The sequence below is a fragment of the Synchiropus splendidus genome, chromosome 1, assembly GCF_027744825.2.
Source record: "Synchiropus splendidus isolate RoL2022-P1 chromosome 1, RoL_Sspl_1.0, whole genome shotgun sequence".
Classification (NCBI taxonomy): Eukaryota; Metazoa; Chordata; class Actinopteri; order Syngnathiformes; family Callionymidae; genus Synchiropus; species Synchiropus splendidus.
Window position 1 is genome coordinate 29,684,459 of NC_071334.1, and position 24,507 is coordinate 29,708,965.

Genomic DNA, 24,507 nt, shown 5'->3' on the forward strand with positions numbered 1-24,507 from the left:
GCTATTTCACTGCACACAAAAACTGACGTGCCCAAGGAGTTAAGTACATAGATACATACACTGAGTCACAAACATTATGTTTAAAAAAAGTCCTGGATCCCAATGGTGTTACCATTTGTTCCTTGAGCCATTTCACATATTTCCACAGATTTGATCTCAATCCTCTCCAAGTAATTTTGGGGTGTTGCTTGTTGATGCAGTAGGCTTTCAATTGAAGCACAAGTTCCTCCTTGTCATATTCCACACCTATGGTTTTATTTTGTTGTTTATTTCTGCTTCCAGTCTTGTGTTTTGTCACTCCTCCCCTCAGTGTTTTAGCCACGCATCTAGGACCAATTCCCCAATCAATATTCTTTCATTTACCAACTGGTACCAACCGGGTGTGCCAGATGGTTACTTCGCTTTCCATGGTAAAGTTTTCTCTCGTGATTCCTCTTGGTGTTTTGTATAGTCAGATTTTGTGTGTCATGTTCCACCCCTTCCTTTGTTGTTCTCCACTGCATGTTTTCTTTTCTATGGGTTATTTGATTTTTTCCAGAACAGAGACTGTTAGCAAAGTAGGGCAACAGAAACACCGTCCGCTCGGCCAGAATAATTTAGGCATCCCAAAGTGGTGATAACATCTCACATATTGTTTATTCATTCAGTCAACAATGCATATTTCCTGCCTTTTAATGAGTTCTCCCAGACTACAATATCCATTCCGCATTCTGATTTGGAATGCTCAGTGAGGATTCCTCTTCCAGACATATTTGGCCCACCCTTCTTGCCTGTTTCCTTTTGCTTTCTACATCAGCTAGAGCTATTTTTAGCATTATCCAAGGGGAGAGGGAGAGAGGGAATGACACAATCCCTTATAGATGGAGGGATGAGAGGAGGAGGAGGATGAACGGGGGAGGAAGGGGAGAATGTGTGGACATGTAGGATTCTGTGCTTGCATGAATATTCAATGATACAGCTGTGTTTGTAAAGGTGCTGAGCTCAAATGAGGCAGTTTTTAATAATAATAAAAAAAATATCTATAAAATTACTGTCATTATTTAGGACATGTTTGACAGGGGAGGATGAAAGTGGTAACAGACCTAAGCAGATTATAATGTCGCTACACTTTCATGAGGCTCCACTGGTGAAAAAGCATTTACATGAAGATTCAAATAAATAGGGCCAGTTAGGGCGGCCATACGGACCTCGCCCCATTGTTACCATCGGAATATTCCATTCACCAGAAGGTCACGAATACAGATCTGTGCCTAATGCTCAATTCCTGTGTCTTTTACCACTGACCTTTCACCATTGTCTTGTTTTTCATAGCTGTTTTTTTTTTCATCTCAAAGAGTGGTGCTGCACAGTCATTAAGCAATAAGGAAAAGGCCAAATAAGATGACATGGTTGAAAATGGGTCTGTGGGACCTCCTCATACACCCCTCTCAAGGGGAAGACAAGTGACATTTCAATACATTTTCCATGGAAAAAAAAAAAACACCAATTAAAAATCAACATTCATTTTAAATTCAGTCCGTAAACAGTGTAAGTAAACAGAAAAGCAAAAATCTACTATTTAATAATGAGATTTAGAAATCAAAACCTTCATACAGTCAAGAATAATAATAATAAATTTAGGTTTTTGTGCTGCTTATTTCCTGGCATCAGATGATTCCACTTTTATAGCACCAAACAGATATTAAAAGTCACACAAAAAAAACTGCACGAATGCACTAATCGGAAAGCTATAACCACAGATAATTCAGATGAAAAAATATCAATATCAAGACCACACAACTGACTTTTAATGACATTTATTCAAACTCAAATGAGCCCTCATAGGGTCTTCATTCAGATCAATATGGATTGTTTTTTTTAAATTTTTTATCAATCAGCATATTGTAGACACATTACATGTTGCAGCTCAACAACAATAGAAAGGACTCTTCAGTAGCACAAAGTGGCAATGACTCACTGATTGAACGTCAACTGCTTTTATCTGACAGGATGGTTTCACTGCCGTTTTACTGATATGCAGTTGGTTCAGTCTGGATAAGATCAGCCAGGAGATCTGACAGGTAGTTACATCATTAAAGAAGAAGGAATCAGTTATTTGAAGTGGCATCATTTCATTGTACTCAGTGTTTTAATTGAATAACTTTAGCTTTCTATGGTTAACTGAATTTTGAGCTGCTAACAGACTAAAATAAAAAGAGTGGGTTGTGACTGATGGAGAAAAACAAGCTTTTAAACGTATTTATTACATTAGCTCAACATTTGAAGCTAATTCCACCATCAACAAATGCTTTTCCAAGTGACTGTGAAACAATGTTAAAATGTCACTGAAGTGTAGTCAGTGGCGCTCAAAAGACGAGGTACATTCCGAAATGGTGCTACATTATCACCAAAATACTGCATCAGAATATCATTGTTCAAAAAAGCACCAAAACGGTATTCTGCTAGCTGTTTCACACCGTCACACCATAGAAACGTCGGCACCACGATTTCACAGCAGGTAAACATTTAATCAAAACCAAATAATAACAAGAAGATTTGCTACAGCGACAAGACAACTGCTGGGTAACTGGTAAGAATTACTTCTGAACGTAGACCACCTGCGACTCTATCTAATAGGTTTTGTTCGCAAATGCTACATCTTTGTAATAGATTTTCTCAAGGATATGCTCGTCGGAATCATTCACATCTCCGGTGAACATGTACGAGTCTGATAGCTTAGTGAACACAAGAAAATCACAGTTGAGCTCTTAGCTCATGAGAACGAAGAGCCTGTGATTTCAAAATCGACTGCAATAAACACAGGGATTTTTTTGTTTTTTTTTGCTTCAAACTTGAATGCAAAAGGATTTCCAAGTCAGTTTGATCCAGTACTAGGAACAAGTGATGGAAGTCACCTGTCTGACAAAATATATTTTGAATAAAAATAATTCCAAATACTCCATGGCTATTCTAATCAGGAAAGAAACATGCAAAAGGCACATCAACAATACGTGTCTAGGCAGTTTCATTTATATGCCGGCTCTATCACACGTTTAGTCAGACTATCCTAAACCTGGCAGGTCGACTTGGGCATGCATATTTTCATTTGTTGTTTCTAGAAGGCTACATTAAGCTGGAAATACACTGTGCAACTGGGAAAAGGTTCACTATAAAGACACGTTGCACATTCATAGCGCAAACATCAGGTGGTTTCACTGTGGTTAAGCACAACGTCGATACAGTTCATTCGTGAATACCATCTGTGGAGACTGTGAGGCATGTTTGAAAACCTAAAGGCCCATTTTCCCAATCTGTGCCTTCCTGTGAGCCAATAATGGAGACATCTGTTAAGCCAAACAATGTTGGCTGATTTGGAAGAAGGGTAATGGCAGCTTAAAGGCACATTACAGAAATAAATACATCCGCAAGGTCCAGACTATTGAGCGCATCTGACTATAAGCTGCATACACCAAATTTAAGAAGGAAAACGTTTTTGTACACGAATGTGTATACACCAATCTGTAGGCAGGTGCAACAGTGCTGTCTATGCATTTGAAAATGGTGTCCAGTATTGAGACAAACTTTACAGTGTTCTGAATGCACATCATGCCGCCAATACCATTAGACTTGTCGCATCAGATCAATGGTACTTGCTGCTTTTTATTTACATTAAAGTGATCAATGTGCTGTTTTAGCCCGTACGTGTTCCTGGCACTTTGATTTACGTGGTCTCTAAAACAGCGCATGTGGCACTTTAATGTAAATAAAACACCTCTATTATCATTGGTCTGATGTGATGCGACTCGATATATTGGCAGCATGATGCTTGTGATCCATTTATTATCTGCATCTGTGTTCAAGGCCTCACTCTGTAAGAAAAAGTTGCGCTTATAGTCTGGAAATTACGGTCCTTCAGGTGCCAATATTGTCATCAGAAATGTAGTCTACTAGTTGGCAGTCAGAGATATGGTCCATCACTTACTCATATAATGGCACATCCCCGTATGAGATGCTGAACAAGCTTTGACAAACATGCCTAAAAACTTGCAGTCTATTCCAAACTTTTAGCTGTTACCTGCACAATACGTTTAAACCCTGTTCCTATCCTCAAGAAGGTGACAATGAGTGCGAACTCTGCTTCAACACGATATCAAAAGTACCATACCAAACTTTTACCAACTCTCTATAGAGTCAAAGTGCGCAACAGTTCAGACCAAAGGAGTGATCGCTGTCTGTCCTGTTTATATCACAAAGGTCCTTGATCAGTGGTGAAGAATCCGCCGTCCTTCTTTTTCTTTCGTTTCAGTCTGTGAGCCCTCCAGCAGATAGTGGCCACAAGCAGCATCAGAACACCAACACACAGCAGCGCCACCGACACGACCTTCGTCTGGAGCTGAGTGTTAAAGGTGAACGTCACACCTGTGCCTGCCATCCCAATCACCAGTGAGATCACCCCGAAAGGGAACACGCATCGGTACCAGGACTTTTCAGTGCCGCCCGTGGCCTGAGCCAGACGCTCCAGTGTCGGGTGCGACTCAGGGGATTTGACAGTGTCTCTTCCAGCATTTCCTTCGCCATTCATTCCCTGGTTGACTGAGTCCGGTGATAAACTGTTTGCCTGTGTGGTGGTCGTGCAGTCCAGGTCTGGGTGAAAGACAGGTGCAGGTGGCTGGCGCCCAGAGGAGCAGCCCATTTTACTGATACCGTCCTTATATGTGAATGTGCAAAAGTCTGCCAGCAGTTCTCTCCGCAGGAGTATGGGCTCCTACAAAAGATTTCTCTGGTGCTGTGACTGACACAAAGTGTCTCCTCGTGATGCTGATCCGTCCTTGTCTGCAATGAGAGGACAAGATAACTCAAAAGAGATGCGGAGATCGGAAAGAAAACAAGCATATTCAGGGTAAAAAAAAAAACAACAACAACAAAGCACGAGCAACAATATTTCTGTTATTCGTGCCACGTGTGTGAGGATCAGCTCGGCGAAGAATCAGCTCACCCTTTATTTCCAGTTGTGAGTGATGAATGGGTTTCCTCAGCGCAGCCTCCTCTCCCGAGCTGCCCGCTGAAATAGCGGCAGCCGACTAGTGTGTGCGTATGTGTTGTCATGCTCCTGCCCATGGACTTTATAATGACAAAGAAGAGGGGGAGGGGCTTGAGCACAGCGTTAGACAGCTTTGCAATGCTCCTATTGGCTGGCGGGGGAAGAGGGTTTTCAGTGAGGGAAGACTGGTGGTGAGGGATGACCGCTCAGCACTCCTATTCGGAGGTATTAATGAATTATTTAGCGCAATCGGGAATGTGAGCGGCCCCCAGGTGGCAATATGATCAACGTCTTTGTGAAACACAGTGACAAAATCTCTTCATCTTGAGTAAGAGACATGAGTGAAGAGACCTGTGGCAGTGGAGCAATGAATTTAACTGCTTTTTTTCTGCATTGATTTGCTGTCAGCTCTCGAGTCGACATGCCTCCTTGAATGCATTCAGTGTTGTCCGACCGTGTTTGGCTGTGCTGTCACACTGTGATTAAAACCTCAAATATGAGCAATTTTCTGTGTTCCTCCAGGACAGAGTGGTTCTTTTACCTGCATAGTTTACATGATGGTCTACCCATCATTTGACTAGAAGCTGTAAGACGTGTGCCTTGCCGTTCACGTTGTTTGACAGACTTAAGAGTGGGGGTGTCAAATGGCTGAACAGTGCTGAGAAGTTGACATTCCATTTTTTACCTCGTGTCCAACCAATGACTTGACCTCATAACGCACGAGATAGATTTTTCCACATAACCACTTACAACAAATTCCCACATCTACATTTTGATAGAAAACGTCTTAATGGTCTCTTTGTACTGGCATGCAATATCTATAATCTTGAACTTTGAAATAGCATACCATTTTAGTCCAACACAGTATTTTAAACTCCTCTTGCTCACATGAAACGTGTTTGATGTGGCCGCCACTCAAGAGAATAATTTGGGCAGTTGTGGAACGGTAGAACATGTTCCTCCCTCTCGACTATAAATGTTATTAATAGTGAGTGGGTAGGTGGTGACCATTGTGGTTACGCCATTGTGTATTTTTTTACATCATGGAAGTGAATGTTAAAGTTATAAATCCAAGAATGCATGCCAAGTTTCGCGAAAGACGGTGGGTGTGACATGACCTGATCACAAACCCTGGTAAAGTATGATGTTTTCCTCTCTCAGTTACATAGCTAAAGTCCTGGGAAGTATTTCGAGCTACATTGGATTTTTTTCCTGTACTCATTTATGACACTCCCTTTAAAATGCATGACTTTTCTCCACCTCCTTCATTTTTCTGTCTTCCACTGTCACTCAAAGAGATGCATGTGCTTTGAGTAAAAAAACGACTCAATAGCTGACTGCCATTCGATAAACGTGTCATCACAGACAGGAGGTCACTCGGCAATACGTCTTTGTCGACGTCTACCTGCATTTCTAATGACTTCTGTTGGTCTTGAACCACTGATTTTGATAACAGGAAGCGCCCCATTTTATTTCATTCCTGATTTGAGCTTGGTATCTTGCAGGCACAGCTGCTGCGGAGGAAACCGTTATCTCAGTGTTGGAGTGAACAGTTGGATCACTGGAGGATGAAAAAGTTGAAGCTTATTCAAGCAGAACCTCAAACAATACTTGAGGCGTTTATATAGAAAATGTGATGCTCAATTCCCAGGATTTCAGAATAGGGGACACTTTCCAAATGCTGTATATTCTTGAACCATATCATTGTTCATTTACTTTTGTCTCCAAATAGCGCATTAGTTTTTCATATTTTTTTTAATTTTTTTGACTGTGAAAGTCACTTAAAACCTTTACTAAAAGCCTCTGATGTGCAACCAAATTTACTCCTTTCACTTGTGGAATGTGATGGATATGTTCATTGACACTACTGACACTAATAAGGTCAATTGCACAGCTGCTGGTCATAGAACCCGAGCTTGCATGAGAGTGTGGGAAAGATGGCAGCAGCCATATGGCGGCGTCTGCTAGGGCTCTAGATGGTGACACTTGCTAAATTTAATTTTTAGAAGAAGTCATTTTCCAACTTTCCAGCCACAGATAAGGATAAAAATCACTACCTCTTACCCTGAGATTATGATGCGCCTTTCTTATATCTCAAGATCCGGTTCAAGTGGAGTGTCTGAGATGACCTGTGCTGAACGATAAAACTTTCATATTACACTCCCATTTATCTTTTGCCTCTCAGCTACGCTGGCAGGATGCCTAGCTAGGTGCTGACCATGGGGCAACCTGTGTCAGAATCATGAGTTGCACAGTGAATGCCTCCTAGTTCCTTACAGGCAGTGAGAGGGGTAATCTGAGGAGAGGCAAGTCTGCAGTTAGGCTTGGGCTGTTGTACGTGTAACACCGGATAATAGAGCTGGGAAAACACAAAAGAACACAGCCAATTCTCTGAAAGGACACATCATTTTAAGAAGGGCATACAATTAGAATAATCCAGTCCAACTATTTTACACCATTCATCTCATTGTGAGCTCAACAACAAGCCAATTCTATATTTCTTTGTAAATCCCCCCCCGACACACACACACAGAGAAAAGGATATAACTGCTTTGACATTAGAGGATGATGATGCTGAGTCTGGGTCACAGGAACCATTGATTTTTCTTTTTTTTTTTAAATAGTGGTTGCTCAGTTAGCGGTCATGTATTTCCATCAACCAAAGAGCTGGTTTGAGAACCCACTCACGTTGAAACTGATTTATGGCAGGAGAAGTGACCTCAGCATTCTAAGCTACATTGTTAAACATGTATAAATATTGCATGTGAGGTGAAAGCGCTGCAAAAATATCCAATAGTCCTATCAATCCAAAGCCAAACTGCAGCATTAGTGCTCTAATTCAACTCCTTTTCTCCCTCAGGGTGCAGTTTGTGGATATGACACAAGCTGGTCATATCAGGACTGTTTTTCAACTGAATTATTTTGGGATTGACAATCTGTCTTTCACATATTGCAATTTCCAATAGTTGCCAATCATGAGTTTAGATGTTTTATGGCGCTGAAAATAACACATTTTGAGTGGAAGCCACCACAATCAAAACATGTTTCAGCTTCACCGCATTCAACGAAAATATGATGTGCCAGTGCAAGTCTTAGTTCAATAAGGGAAAGCAGCCGCTTTAAGGGCTTACACATCAATATTCGACAACTTCGACACCTCTCTCTCTCTCCACAGATATTGCACATTGACTTTGGCAATGCTGCCGCTGTGGCATGGAAAGAGAAATAAACACACTGGTTTAGCATAAAAGCCTTAATGACTGAGACCTAACAATTGGCTCATCGTGTTGCACAGGCACACACTCTTGACATGTATCTAACGTTACACTCAATATGGCCGAGACTGAAATGTGATAAAGAATGACGGTTTGTATGTTCAGGCAGGCACATGAAGACACATTATAAAAGGTCATTGAGGCCACTTGGGCTCGCGCCCTTGGGAGATAAGTGAAAAACAAGAGCCGAGTCGATATAAGAAAAAATCATTTTTGTTCTCCTGAAGCATTAAGGGAAGCACTTCCGAGAACCAGCCTGATATTGTGTGATTAGATGAGAGGAAGTATGTGAAAACAAAGCCAATATTCAGGCAGACACTACTTATATACGACCAGTTGTTGTTTAGTGTGAAGTGAATAACTCTTGATGGGGCTTCACAATCCTTTGCTCTCCCTCAGGAGTCATAACAAAGAATGATTCTGGAGACGTGACTGCGTGTGGGAGCAGCGTCAGTGAAGATGGCATTTGTGCTGTCACTTCACTGTGACCATTTTCAAGGATCTTGCCCGGAAGGTCAGTCTAATAACAGAAAAACCGCCTGTCAATAATGGATCTTGTGAATGTTGCAATGCAAACAGTGAGAACACACGTTGCAGGGAGCGGAGCTGAGTGGAGGGAGGAGGTGGAGAAGTGGAAGAACGATATACAAACACCTTCCATGCTACTGGCCACGGAGTTGTCGTCACTTGCTCATACTGCTTTGGGGTTGAGGACAGACACCCATGGCACACGTGTCATCTTGCACAGAAATATATCATTTTCAATCCAATTTAAAAATAACAATTACTTGTTGCCATTTGTTTTATCTGAAATTAAGAAATCTTAATGCAGATAGCGGAGGTATGTGGCATGCAGAAAGCATAAGGGAATAAAATGAGCAACAATTTGATAGAAAGTATTGTGGAATAGCATGAAACAACACCACAACAAAACAAGTGTATGATGAAAAAAAAGCCGTTGTCCAGGGGCTTTACATATTTTACTAGTGATTCTTTCTGAAGTGCATGAGAGTGTCAATGTGACAACTGTTTCCCGCACCACTCACCTCGCCTTATCATCTCACAAGATTTATTTATTTCATTTTACCACCAGCAAACGTCACCTCCTCACTTGAGCTTGGCGGAATAAGAAGAAAGGCTCTGACGGCTGGCTCTCTGGGGGTCTCTCTAAAATAAGACATGTAGTGGCAGGAGGGTGAAAACTGCGAGAAGAAACTGCAGAACTGTTGCTCTCAAATATAGAAAGCATGAAGAGAAATCACATTCATATAACTTGATGAGTGCATTATGATACCGCATGCGTCTTTATTAAACACTGAGGCTATTGTAAGCAAGGACAAAAGCGTCCGACCGAAAAACGCAGAGGGGCGCTCCCACAAATATAGGTCACAATGCTCCGGCATAATTAGTTTTCCTTTCCTTTTCTGTACGTAATTCAACAACCTGCACTATAAAGCACTGGGGATGGTCTACGACACAATGCACTTCTATTTGTCATTTCTGCATGGGTGGAACTCTTTAGGGTTGGGACTAAAGCTAAGAGAGGCAGATAACAGCACGGGCTGTGGGTGACCACAGAGTATGTGCCAATTACCAAGTCGGTGCATTGCTCAGCCTCACAGGCAAGGTTCACTTCAAAGCACTACAGAGGAGGATTGGGCCAACACACTGTTGCTAAAGGGATCGCTACAGTTACCACTATTCTGGAACATTATGTTTTGTTTTGTGGATTTCTAGCGGGCTCATAATGTACTGGTAGAGAGATTGCGGTGAAGGACTGCATTGAGTCCTGTGAGCCTTTAAATGAACATGCATCAGAAACGGGAAAGACAGGAAACCACCGCATGCAGCCACTGATAAATTGCTTTGTACCTTTGTGAGCATGAGCCATCACTTTTGTTCATGTATCAGAACACATGAGCATTTTACATCCGTCACTATCAACCCGCGCTAATAGGACTTGCCTGATTTTAGATCCACTTTGGTGTGCATTCATGCCATTAGCGTACGTCTCATCCATATCTCAGAACAGGCAGACTAGTTCATACTAGGTAACTTAAGGGGAGTCAACTCAGGCTATCACCGCCAAAGTGCGAGGCTAAGGATCTCTTTAGTGAGGACAGATGGTTGACAGTCATATCTCTTGATGTCGTTTGTCCTGAAAAATACAGGAATAAATGATGAGTCAGACAAAAAACATTGAAAATATGATGAAGTAGATACTAAGAACACACTTCTTCTTTAGATCTACAATTCATTCTTTTGTTTGACTTCATTCACAGCAGGCATTTCTGTAGTATTAAAACTAACTGATACTGTACTAAAGTATAGGTGAGGTTTATTAACTTGGCTTCATGTCCTTGCTCTCCAAACCATGTAACAACAATGAACACATTCTTGATCGAAATTAGTTTTGTTTTTGGCAGCCATCTTGGTTCTAGACATAGTCGTTTGGTTGAAAACTTTTTTAGTCACATGGCTATATGATTGTGATAGATTCAGTCCAATTTATTTTAATGAAAATTGCAAAAAAAAAAAAAAAAAAACTCCCTTAAACTTTCCTGTTTATGGAGATGCAATTCAATGCTATATTGTAGTTGGGGCAGAAACCTTTTGTCTCCATATTTCAACTTGTATTTTCTTCATGAACCATCACACAGCAATATTCTCTGTCGACTGGAACCTTGGAGCTCATCACTGCATTATACACACATCATACATAGACGTAGTCGGCTACTTTCAGAAACTGTAAAATATCCCTTAGCTTGCACCTTTCATTTATACAACAAGAGAGAATGCGACTCTGGAAAGATGCTTTTGAAAAATTCAGGCTAGAGTGGAGACCTTGAAAACATTCTGTCGCACGTTTGCATATAAAGTGGGAAAAAAAGAAAAGGAAAGGCGGATAATAGATGTCACTGTTCGTGACAGAACCTACACGCACACAAAAGTGTGACTGCAGTGAATTCCTTCCTCCTTGTGTGGAGAAGTGGAGACATTTTCCTGCCAACAAGAATCACGCGTTGCAGTTATTGCTTACTGAGCTTCAGCTTCTTGTTACACTGGCACCTAAAGTCATAAAGATATAGGCGATTACTTCTAAACAAGGCCTGAGGGCAGCAGGTGTGATTGGTTCCAGCTGCGTGCCATTAACTGTGAAGTCAGAAATCACTGGCTGGGAGGGAGGAAGGAAGGTGACACAATGAAACCAAACTAAATGTGGACCATGACATGTGGCTTTACTTCTGACATTTTGATGAACATATACTTCAAAACATGAGCAATGGATGAAGAGCACAGTAAGGTACACATGTCTACAAAGTAAACACAGGCTGCTTACAGTACAAGTTACTTGTTTAGTGTGGAACTTTGAAGAAAACTATATAACTCTATAGAGATTTTCTTCTTTCTCTCTTGCAGGGCATAATCATATTTGAGGTCCAAGAAAAACCAAGACGCCAGCTCAAAACAAACATGATTTGGAGTTTTCCGAGGTGTGGGTGAGAGACCAGAATCTGGTGCTGCTGCCATGCTGTTGAGCTAAGTTTGGCAGTTTGACTGTACCAGGTTCATGCTGCAAACCCATCTGACGCTGATCGCTGCCAAGCGTGGCAGACATTACATGTTGACATTTTGTTTTCCTTGCTGTTGTACTTGCAAAACACCACCTAGGTATGGCTTTATTCTTGTCCTCTGTGATGCAATCAATATTAAAAATTGCAAAAAAAAAAATGTTGTTGATGCTTCATTGTGTAGTCTCAGTAACTGGCTGTCAAGAGCAGGTGCACAGCACACTACAGGTTGGCATCGCACAACTATGCCTACAGTTTTATAAATATTTACGGACAAACTTTTGTAAGAGATGAGAGACCTTTGTGAATAAGTGTTTTATTGCATAAACACTGTAACCCAGTCCTGCAATAAATCACTTTTTAAAGTTGAAAATGAAAAAAGCCACAGGTGTGAAAAACAAGAACACAAAGGTTCTAAAAATGGACCAAACATTAAGGCGCCTGGATTTTCCTCCAACTACTCTGATCACAGTAGTTCTTGTCATCCACCCACACACCTGCGTGAACAAAGGATATTTTAACTGTACATCTATTTGTAAGACTGTGTGATTCCCACTGCCCCCGCGTTTCACATCGGTGTCCAATAGTGGTTCTACTTTTAATTCCTAGAAAGCGAAGGAAGCCACGGAGGCTTTGAACATTTTGTGATGAAATGAACAGTGTGTGGGGAGAAAACAAATGTGGAATTTAGGAAAACCGATTAAGTCTTCGCTCTTTATTTTTATACTCGTGTAATTATTTTTTTTCATTTTTTTTTATTTTTCTGTTTGTTTGTTTAGTTATTTATTTATATTTTCACAAAACCAATGAAAAATATAGTTATGCTTTATTTGATACAATGCTTTATAGTCCAATGTCTAGTATACTATTCCCATGTGAATTTTATCACCTGTCATGTTTTTAAATAATGACTATTTGTTATGTTCCTGTTGTCTCTTATTCAGGTACATTTTCACTCCGATGGTGTTCCCAAAATGTAACTCTTAAATCCTTTTTTCCATTCCAACAGATTAGTCTAATGATCTCAATTTCCATATTTCTTCAGTTTTACATAGTCATCTTTTTTTTTTTTTTATTTTAAGAGTGACAATTATTTTGTGAAACAGTTTGCTTTAAAGCATTTGACTGAACCGCTTGAAGAGCATAACATTCACCAGAGAAAGTAGTTTCATCTAAAGGACAAAAGAAATGTCTTTATCATTGTTGCTGGGTTACAGTGATATTTCAGTCGCATACATCCACAGACACACCTGTCAAGCTGCTGTCACCATTGGCTTTTGCCTGAAAGGTTGCTCTTTCCCGACAATAATATTCATGATTTTCATCACTGACATCTGCAATTTTTGTGGGCCACAGAGCAATGTCACATTTGATTGAATACTGTGTTGATTTCCCTTTTTCCTGTTAACAAGAGACATGGAAATCAGCGTGTGCCCAGTCTGCCAAGGTTCCAAAAGCATCTGTATGTGGGAAACAGTGAAATATATCTGCAGAGAGGTTAAAGTATAATTTACATATATTAACAAAGCGAAGCATTTTCTCTAAGACAGTGTCAATGTGCCTAAGGAGACATGCATGTTTGTAGCACCACAACAACAATAGGTTGCCAGCAGGTAAATACTGCTTTTTTTTTTTTTTTCTTTCAGCATTTCCTGTTTGGGGTTGCCACAGCAAGTCAACCCCTTCCACCTCAGACGGTCTGGATCATCATCCCAGGTCACACCGACGCCCAGACGTCATTGTTTATCTCATCCATGAGTCTCAATGCTTCTGTGGCATAGTTACATGGCCAAAAAACAAATAGATAAATAAAAACGTGCTGTGAGAATCAATAAAAAAAACATTTTTTATTATTTGTGTTTTCATTTCATTTTTTTGCTTAAATTTCTTAAATCCATCCATCATGACATCACATTACATAATGTGGTGCATGTAGAACTGGTGCACTGAGAAATGTTCCCCGTGAAAGAGTTTCTACAAAATTAAGCTTATATTTGCACAAATGATTTTTCTCTGTGTGTAAATTGTGTTAATTCATTTCTTAAAGCACCATCTTTGGATAAATAAAAACATATCTATTTTTAGTATCAGGTTGAATGAAACTACATATATCATATAAATGGCTTATTACTATTTACCCTGACTCAATGTACCCTTATACTACTGTTATGTTCCAATGCTGGTAGTTCTTTAAATCCAGTCACAATCTACACTGGTAAAATATAATATGACTTCAGGTTACACTATCAGAAAGACTCATATCTGGAAATGGGTTTTTTAAATCAGATTTGATATTGCCTCTCATGATCAGCACATGTGACTCATGCACTCCATCACATGGAGAATGTGTATCTTCTGGACACTTCCAGCAGCTCATTTCTCAAACACAGGAGGCCTCAGGAGGACATTAGGCAAATTGCATCACACCTTTTCAATTCAATTTGCCCCGAAGAAGCCACTGAGTGCACTGCAGCGCTCATATGAAGAAAGCATGGACAAGCAGTGGTGTCAGTCCAGTCCAAGCACATGACTTAACTGCAGTATCATTGAATATACGTCAGGTGCTCCTCCAAAATGAAGACATTTGAGTTGAGTCTGTCTGTTTTACATGCAGTCATATCCTCCTTCTCTGTGGACCCAGTGGATTCCAGTGCTGTAGTTGCACCAGCACTGGCCTTGACCTTCCTTATCTCTGTCCAAGTCTGATCCAGTTCTTTCAATCTGAGAACGGAAACACACGTAGCCTTCATCTATCTCTCAGCATGAGCATCTCCGGCGCAGGAGTGCTTAACAGCCCCCTCAACAGCCTGATCCCACCTTCAATAGCTGGTCCTCATGCTCCTGCTGCAGGGGCAACATTGGATGCATCACCTGCCTATTTTTGGATGTAAAATTAATCCAAAGGTCACTGTTACTTCCTTTTCATGTTATGCTAATTCGCTCGACCAAAACAAATCATGCTAGTAACAATAATGACCCAGCTCTGACCGCCGTCATCTTGTCGGGGGAGCTGCAAGATAGTACATTTCAAGGTATCGAGGAGGTAACATAATGCCATAATATCCAGAGAAAACAGCTCTGTGGCAGCTGCCATACCCAACTGACTCCCCCTGTGGACACATCTGTAGATACATCTTTGTACACACTATATGAATTTTCGGGCAGCTCTTATATTTTGATTCATGTACCCCATGAACTGTGAGTTAGAAGCTACTCTTTATTTCTGTTGTTTAACAAACTACATTTCTCCACAGGCTGAATGATTTTAACAAGCCACCTTTACAAGGCAGCTTCCCCAATGTTTATTTTTCCGATCCTAATCGAATTCCTGGAGCAGCCCCATGTAAACAATGCATTTCACCCTGGACATCCGCGTACAAAAAGCAAACTGCTGCGCAAAACAGTGTGGTCACCACAAAACAGCAGATTACGAGGTCTGATAATCAGATAAAGTAGCGGTGAGTGAGATGCTGCAGCTCAGACGATGACTCATGCTCACCCAGAGAGAGTCTATTTTGGTGAATGGCTCAATTTGTACCCCGCTTTGTTTTTTTTTTTTTTTTTTCAGAATCAGCACGACTACTAAAATACTCAGCGCAGGGCGGTCAGAAGGAGAGTCTTAATAAAGCTCGAGCAGATGGAGGAAGCTTCCGGACGAGCTGCTGTTGTTCTGCACAGCAGAATGTGAATATAAAAATATACCTCACCTCAGTAGGAAGCACAAGAGCAAGTGCATCTATTTGCTATTTATGATACTTCACCACATAACTGACACAGAACGATTGGTGTTTCCATGTACAATATCCAGTGTCCAAATCGACTGGCCTTTTCAGTCCTGGAGAAACACTGGAGGTTATTAATCTTCAGACTAGGAAAGGGCAGATGATCATAAAAATATGTCTCTCAGACTGTTACACACATAGTTGAATTTGTTTTATCTCGGACCACAAAAAGTACAATGTCCCTTTTAGGCCAAAAATAATGACTCTTGGTTCATGATGGTTCATGGTCTTATGACTCACCTGGACTTATACTCCACATTGAGTTTTCTCAGCTGAGCATGATACTGAAAATATTGACACACGCTGCTGTGACTGGGTCATTAGGCAGGATTCGATTGAAGTTCAGGGGAAATCGCAACTGATAGATGACTCTGTATGTTTTGTAAAGTATTTTAAATACAAATAAAAGAATGAAAAATCAAGTGCAGAGTGAACAAGAAACTATTTGGTTAAAGATTAGTCAGAATTTGATTCTTTTATTAAATGTAATGGGATTGTGACCATAGCATTTGTTATGTGCTCTGTGTCTCGCTGTCACAGTGTATATGAAGCCAAACGTATGACACACGCTCCCATTGTCTGTCTGTATGGCTTGAAGGGGGAAAGGAGGCCGAGATGCAGTTGACTTCTGTCCTGATCCCTGTCTGCTGATTTAAAGTTCTATTAATGGCGTGACAAGCCTGAATTGTATCCCTGTTACAAACGTGGAGCAGAAGGAGGGGACAGCCTGAACAGACTCCCACCCCATCTTTCTGGCACATATAGACAGACAACCGCCAACACCTGCAGGAAATTTAGAGTCACTAATTTACCTCTGCATATGTTTGGACCGGAGAAGAAAGTGAACTCCAAGCTAAAAGGACTGCTCCAGATGGGTGCACAGAAACATCAGGAGGCCACCCACATAAGGATAATCGCGCTGTCTTTGTCCAGATTTTGCTTCTTCCCGACCAAGGATGGTAAACACCCAAGTATTGCAAGTCAAGTGAGACTATGCTACGAGAGAATCCCTATGTCTGGGGTGTGTTGAGGGTGAGTTAGCCCCACTAACCGTCTCCAAAAATGTTTGGGGCAGACACTCATATTGTTTCAACACGTTTAATATTTACGACCAAAAAGCAGTATATGTGTGTGTGTGTGTGTGGACACAACATGAGGAGTAATTTGATTTAAAGTTTCCAAATAAATGTAAAAGAGCTCAGCTCACACAAGGATGCTGGCATGATGCTCTTCCCACTATTTCAATCCATTGTTTATGATGCATTGGAATTAGAATACATGTTGTGGTGATGTGTCATTTAATATCCACCTGGCCATGAAGTAATCCGCGTGATGAGAACAAAATGAAAACTCAATCCTCTGGCGTGTGTTTAATTGTCAACACACTTGATGTCTCACGGCTGATGCGCTTTGAAATCCAGTGGTGGGAGGAGTTGAGCTCTCACTTTGGTTTCTCTTCGGGTCGCTTGACATCATAAACAAAGTATGATGCTTTATTTATTTGCCTGTTTTTCACGTTTCAGGGATGACAAAGAACTTCAGACATGGGTGACGTGCCAACGTGCACGAGACCCTTCCAGTTCCAAATATCAATCGCTAAAGCATTTAAAGCAGCTTGAACAAAGCTGTTAGTAAACAAAAACAAAACCAACTTGTCATCTTGATGAGCAGTTTGTAGAGTTATCATAACTATAAAACCATGTGACGCCAGACAAACTCCGACTGAGATGCTGATCTGAGGAGCACTGTCACAGTCATTGTCATGTCCCCGCTCAGTTCACATGCTTGTCCTCGTTCTTGACACTGCAAACAACTCTAAACCACGGGTTTGTCATGATTCGCTTTTATTTTATCCTTGTTTATCCTTCCGTTTTTTTGTTTTTTTCCCCCTCTCCCTTGATTGTCAGAGCATCCCTATGGGAATGGCGCACGGCTGGAGTTAATCCACAAATCATCAACAGAGGCTTCAGTTTAATCAATGTGTGGAAACACATTGTTTCCAGCAACCTGCGCCAGATCGACTCCCTTCGTATCTAGGCAAATTGGCTTTCTGCGTTCATTCATTCTGTTGCCCGCTCGCTCACTTCCTTGTTTTCTGATCCTTTGGTTTTCCCTGGTGACTGAGTGTTTTTTCATACTCTGTTGTGTTTTGTTCTGATTTTCGCCTTCTCCTGTTTCTTCTGATTCTATATTTTCCCCATCGTAAGTTTTGATAACTGCATTTGTGATACTGTTATTTGTCACCATCGTGTTTGTATTTCCATTTTCAGATTCTCCCTGGTCTGTTTCAATTATGTTAGTTTTTTCTTTGTATCATTGTCAAAAAGAAATATTGATTTGCTCCTCAACTTCTCTCCTTGTGGGTCTCCCATCGAGGCATTTGGGTTCTGCTCTGCTGGGCTCCTTACAGGGTTACTATAGGTGGTCCCCATTAAGCACTAATTCAGTTGCCACACATCGATTAAACTGATGAAATTCCATTGAATGCCTGTGTTGAGAACAAGGTGAACATTACCCTACAGGTTCTTAACTGATCAGCCATATTCTTGACCATAGTCTTGAGCTTGCTGTCATGGCTGTATCATGGTAAACAAACAGATCACAGATTTGTTTCATTGGGCTCACTCAGTGTTGAGGGTGTAACAAAACATCGATCCACATTGTTGGAAGATGAACAGGGAGTGTTTACATTCCCGCTCAAGCTTGTTAGGAAATGAAACATACGTCAATTCAAGTAGTGTATCCATCATACAATCGAACGGTGTTGCCAGGTAACGTTTCTCAAGTAACCCTGCCTAGCCTGGTCATGTGTCTATGATGACCTATTGTATATGACCCTTTACTGCAGGCTGTTCCCCCAGGTCTGGATCCAGAGTATGGACCCCGCAAAGGCAAAGCAGTCCTAAGATTTCTCCTGTATAAAAGCCTCGAGGCACAACAGCTCCACGGAGACGCTCAAACTCTTGTTGAGCTAGGAGGGTCCTTACTGTACACCGGGGGTCTCAAACAGGTCCTCAAAGGGCGGCAGTGGGTGCAGGTTTTTGTTCCAACCAAATACATTTTCAGCAGTCAGGTGTCTGAAGACTGTTATCAGTCGACTGCGAGTCTGGTCCTGCTTGTTTCAACTGACACCTGGAACAAAAAGCTGCACCCACTGGAACAGTTTGGTGACCCATGATGCAAATCATTCAGTGTGAGGAGGAAATACAAAATTTTAAAAATGTATTTTGAAGCTAGCTGCAGTTTTTGAAAAGACGTTCTGGTGTTGAAAGCTGTTTCTCTCATCAAGTCTGGGCTGCCCTCTTGCCAGCCGGATGAGAGCATGTGTTGCTGGCTTCCACTTTGATCTCTCACCGTGCTTGAGAGTTTGACCTCATGAACACTTGGTGGGTTTATAACTCTGGGTCCTGAAACGGAAACAGAATCAACAGAACCATCACTGCTTCTCATGATTACACTGAATGTGAATACTTGAGTCTTCCATTAGTGGCAGCGATTTCAAATCACTTGAGCTGAGACGATGGCAAGCTTCTTCAGAGCACGACATGATATGGAAACACCACTTGTGTAGCACCGTGTAAGGAATTTGTCAACTATCCTTCAAACCTTGTCAAGATATTTAAATCCCACTGATTTGTCACCCGATATATTTTGGCTCATTTATTCTACCACACCTGCTAAGCTTGACTTGCCAAACTGGAAACATCACCAAAATATAGTCCACTGAAAAAGCAACAATACTCAAGAATTTCTGCTGTTAACTGGCCTCCAGTTTTAGTGTTGGTCCCTTCCTCACGGATTGATCATATTTGTCATGATCCTTATTTTTTTCATTTTTTCCTCCACTTCATGTCTTCATGAGTTTGACAGGCACACAACTGGGATCAATCTGCAAAATCTGCTGTATTCACAGTATTGAAAAATATGTGTATGATGTATGGCTGCTAGTCATACATTAGAGATGTACACGGTTCTGTGTGCTACATTTTCAAAGTAGTGTATAATGTGTGCAATGCAAGAGCGACATCTTTTATAACACTCATTTCAACTGAATAGTTATGATGAATTGGATGGATATACTGTAGTGAGGAATAGTGGGATACAGTGGCACATAAGCAGAAAAATATCAAGAAAGGACTAAAAGAAGGACTGAAGAAGACGAAGAATTAATTCTCTAATTCTCTGGTGACCTTTGGAAATAAAAGAGATTCCCTGTCAATGCTGTACAGAAACAATGTTAAATCTAGTTAATTCGAAAATTTGTATATTTGTAAATTGGTATAAGAATATTTGCCACGAGAAACCACGCTATTTGAATGAATTTGGTATATTACTGAATCAAATGATGGACCCATATATACATTTATTCAACAAAATATTGTTTATTTTGCATCAGTTTGACAATAAATCAAATCACGATGGTGGCTATATTCAAGTTTTTATATCACTATTTAATTTAATGTCTTGAAAATATTAGTGTAAGAATTTCAAGTACATTCAGAGTAGTGGAAACCCTGACCATTATGCAGTGAAAAACATCTTTGAACAAAAGCAAACAGATGCTTTTGTTTGCTTTTGTTCAGGGATTCCTCCATGTTTGTTGTTGTTGTTATCATCCCAGCTGCCACATGTCTTGTGCTATATATATATATATATATATATATATATATATATATATATATATATATATATATATATATATATATATATATATATATATATAATTTATCCCCCCTGACTGACAATGAATAATTTGCTTTTTGAGATTTTGCGCTGATGTTTGGTTTGAAGAAAAATGAGATGATTTTCAAAGTGCTTCACTGTGACATAAAAAAGGCGAATTTTGGACTGTTAAGGACTGGTAAGAATCATGTCTTGAACTTAAATGAATGTTTAATTTTCAGATGGTTCAATAAATAGAGAGGACAAAAATATACAAACTGATAATTTTGTATGTAGTAATTTATATAACCTTATAATATAACCTTAACCTTAAAATGATGTTGAATGTTTTGCACCTTTTTTATGATGTTGGTTTTCAATCTATTTGCGCTACCTATCTCCACCGCACGATGTCAGCAAAGTACCACTTAGTTTTTGGCGCGCTTGCAGTTCGGCCAAGTTTCAACTTAACATTTGAACTTGTAACTGAATAAAGAACTGAACCGAGGTCGCGTTTACGCATCTTGCAAGTTGAATCGGATAATTAAAACACGATGTAACCAGCAGAAATAATCATATGAAGTGTGTGCTGATATATATCAATGTCATATATATGTATATAGTCAATCAATCGTTGTCATTGCTTTTCATTTACAGTGCATGGCAGTTTCAGTCTTGTCCACTGGCCTCATCAGTGAGAAATACAGTCATTGTTTTGGACAGTTCTCGTTGTTAATCACTGAAAAGAGCAGACTGATTTGGAACACCCGTAAATAAAATGTTCTGCCCCTGACTTTTAAAGGACTAATGCTGTTGTCACTGAGGCGGATTTGGCTTAGAATTTAGCATGTTGTGTTGTTTACAGTCCCCGTAACATCACTCAGACGCTATGGACACACTCCTTCCTGTCTGCACCTGAACATAAAGCAACTAGCTGGCACAGACGCAATGTGAAACTGGTGTGTGGCATGTGATCACAAAGCAAACAGCCTGTAAAAGTCTTCAAACATAGGCTCTGTCTGTTTTTTTTTCCATGTCAAACAACATGATGTTAGTCATGTAACGCTCACTCTTTTCTTTTGTCTCACGTGGTTATTGGGTCACACATTGATTTCTAAATGTGTTAAACAACATCATGTATAATATTTATAATAAAAGTAATAAAGAAGCTGTTGTGAATTGACGCCACACTGTGGCATAGTAGTACTATCTTGTAAATGGAAGCATGAATCTCCAGCACCCGATGAAAGGACAGCATTACAACATACTCAGGCCTAAATACAAAGATGTGAGCTGTCAGGAGAAATCAGCGTTCACACATAAACTTTGCAGTTGTCGAACATTGTGCATGATCATCCTTGGCTACTGCTCCTTTGTTGTGTTTGATTTTCTCCAGCTTTTTTCCGTCCCCAAGGCTTCCTCAGATGTCTTCCAGCCTGAATGGTGAAGCAATCTGTCCATATGGCTCCGTCTTGGCCTCTGATGTCATCACAACATGCCTGCCTTCAAAGAAAGGCGACCCACTTTAACTAACATGGAGGACACCAAACAAAACAATACTGTCACAAGTGAAGGGTCCAAAATGACAGACAAATGCTTGCACGGCTTCGGTCGGCTGTAAATCAGTAGTTTTTCGATCTGGCGTGTCAGACCTCTTGTGAGTTTGCATTTAATATGAGTCCTTCCTGAGAGGCTCCCTGTTCCTTTGCTTGTGGTTCTCTCTGCTCTTCTTTCCTGGGGGTATCCAGACCCCGCTTCATCCATCCATAACATTCTCTGGCCTGTGCACAGAAGCCTGCAGCTGCTCCCCATTCAGCCTCCCTGGGACTTTCACCCCCTCTACACACGTTTTCTTTCCTCCCCTTGGTCGCTCACCAAAGTTTCAACAATAACTCGAGGGGAATCTCACATCTTTTTCAACTACAGTTTTATATGGTCTGTTCTCTCTTGAATTTCCCGCTCACCTGTTGTCGGGGGATACGGTGTGGGGATTGACTGGTGCAAGTGGTTTGTGTATACATGCTGCCACTAACCTGCACATGTCCTGGAGTGAACCTTTTTTTTTTTTTTACATCTGTCAGTATCTAAGCAACACATAAAGACTGACATTCGTTTTGAATTTCCCATCATGATTTTTCTTGATTTCATATTTGTTCACTTGATTCTCTATCTATAGTCACACATTCACACTCTTTAGTGACTCTTTTGTACATGTATCTGTTTTAGAAAGACTTTTAAGAGTGGCTGTTCATGTTTTTGTGCCTCTTCGGTGCCACTGAGGTCATTCTAAACAATGTTCTGCCTGTTATGTTGTGTGTCGTGTTGACAACATCATCCTTTAAGTTACATTTAGAGCAGATGCAAAATGTGTGATTCATTTGCCATTAATCGTGAATTAGCTAATATTTAGCAAGATTAAGATTAAAAATGTAGATCTATTGACGGCATTCATTATTAGTATTCAACTGAAATCCTCTATTGAAGTTTCCTCTGTATTTAGCAATGGTTGGATGGTATATAATAAAGACAAATGTTTGCTTAGTTATTGGCTGAATTTTGAATTAAAACCTAATTTATTTTGCTTTATGCTGGCTGAAACCACATCTGCCTCGGATTTCTACTTTTTATTTGCAGTTTCTTTTAACTTGACAGATACATTTTGGTGTCCATTAACCCTTGTTGCATTGTTCGCTACCCAAGTGAGACACTTCACTGCTTGGTTCAGTTTCCTTCCAGACTATTCGTCGCAATGACAAACACCCTAGCGACACATTCTGATATTTAACTTTGTATCCTGATCGACATTAGACCACTGTCTCACTCTTAATCTCAGATTTAGCTCCCTCCACTCCTTGTATGGCCCCAAACCGTTGCACCCTCACATAACACCTCACTAATGGCGCCTCCTCCCCTCACCGCAAATCCTCAGTGCTGAGGCTAGCCTGCATGCTGACACACAACGCAAACCCACCACAAATAAGCTGAGAGAGGAGCTTAGAAGGCCAGACAACAGCGAGCGGATGCCTTGCCAATGGGTCACCATTACAGTGTTTTCAGGCAGTTCTTTTTGCAAAGTGTCATGGGAATAGCTCTGAGCAGTAAAGCTGCGCTGGGACGATAATAAAAGGAGAGATGGCGCCAAAACCACGAGCTCAGAGAGAAAATGATGGACAGGCGCCATGACAGTGTCTGTTTTCGCGTGGTTGATGCAAACTAGACGCGGACATGTGGACTTTATTGAATTTCTGCAAGATCTGTATTACTGTTGCTGTCAATTCTTCATTTAATTGGGATGACGTTCTCTTTTGTCCCTTGAAAATGAGCCTCTTTTGCAATAATGCATTCCCGTGCTAAGTCCACTGGAACTCAGCTGAAAAAATAACATTTATTCATTTGTTTACTGCCACTTATGTTTTCATGGGTCTGTGGGTGAAGCGTTTCTTCAGGGATTACCTAATTTGCCTTTCGTAAGCCACTGCAGATCTGACTGAGGGCTGCCTGGACATTCCTCTGCAAGAGCGGGATGCAGCCCTGTAATGCTGAGTTTGCCATGGGTTGGTGTCCTAACTATATCAAACAAGTAAATTGACATTCATTGTTAGAATGAATAGCAGATCGGGAGCCTGATGGAAACTTGTTGTGGCCACTAGTGTTTTTGTTGTGGTTGTTTAGTTGATAGTATTGATCACAAAATCTGACTCCATACCTAAAACAAAGAATGGTAGTAAAGTGAAAAGCCTGACTTATGAACAGAAACTCTTTTTTTTTTTCCAATTTCACGAAGCAGAGTCAGCGAACCTCTGTGTCAGTTACTGAGGCAAAGTACGACGTGAGCGAGCAGGTTGACTGGACTAACCCCTGTTGAAGCACAGATATTCTGCAGACATCCGCAGATTTCTGTGACTTACAGAAATTGTTGTTTTAAAATACTTTGATCTTCCGCATCACAAGCAGCATGCAGAGGGGTCGGGACAAAGAACAGTATATAGTCATGATGTCGTTGGACGCCTTTGTTCTTTAAACAGACTGGTACACTTTCAAATGCTTTTTAAGAGTACGTTAAATATTGCATTTTAGCGGAACAGATCATTGCTTTTCGGCTGTGCTAAAACCACAACGCACACATCTATTAGACATGTTCAACTCACATTCATCACAGCTGCTTTGATAAATCTTCTTTTAGTCCATTGACACAC

The 24,507-nt window shown here is 40.7% G+C and overlaps 1 protein-coding gene across 1 annotated transcript; it reads right to left on the reverse strand.

Annotated features, from left to right (window-relative positions):
• Positions 1-438: 438 nt before the first annotated feature.
• On the reverse strand, positions 439-5,107 carry LOC128752311 (transmembrane protein 100-like). The gene is made up of 2 exons (XM_053853381.1): positions 4,976-5,107; positions 439-4,812 (listed from the first exon to the last, which is right to left on the reverse strand). The coding sequence occupies exon 2, from the start codon at positions 4,670-4,672 to the stop codon at positions 4,226-4,228; it is 447 nt and encodes a 148-aa protein (XP_053709356.1). The 5' UTR covers positions 4,673-4,812; positions 4,976-5,107; the 3' UTR covers positions 439-4,225.
• Between the last annotated feature and the right edge of the window lie 19,400 nt (positions 5,108-24,507).

What these genes read in the sequence shown, in the direction of transcription:
- LOC128752311 (XM_053853381.1), bottom strand. Translation starts at nt 4,672, where the DNA reads ATGGGCTGCTCCTCTGGGCGCCAGCCACCTGCACCTGTCTTTCACCCA.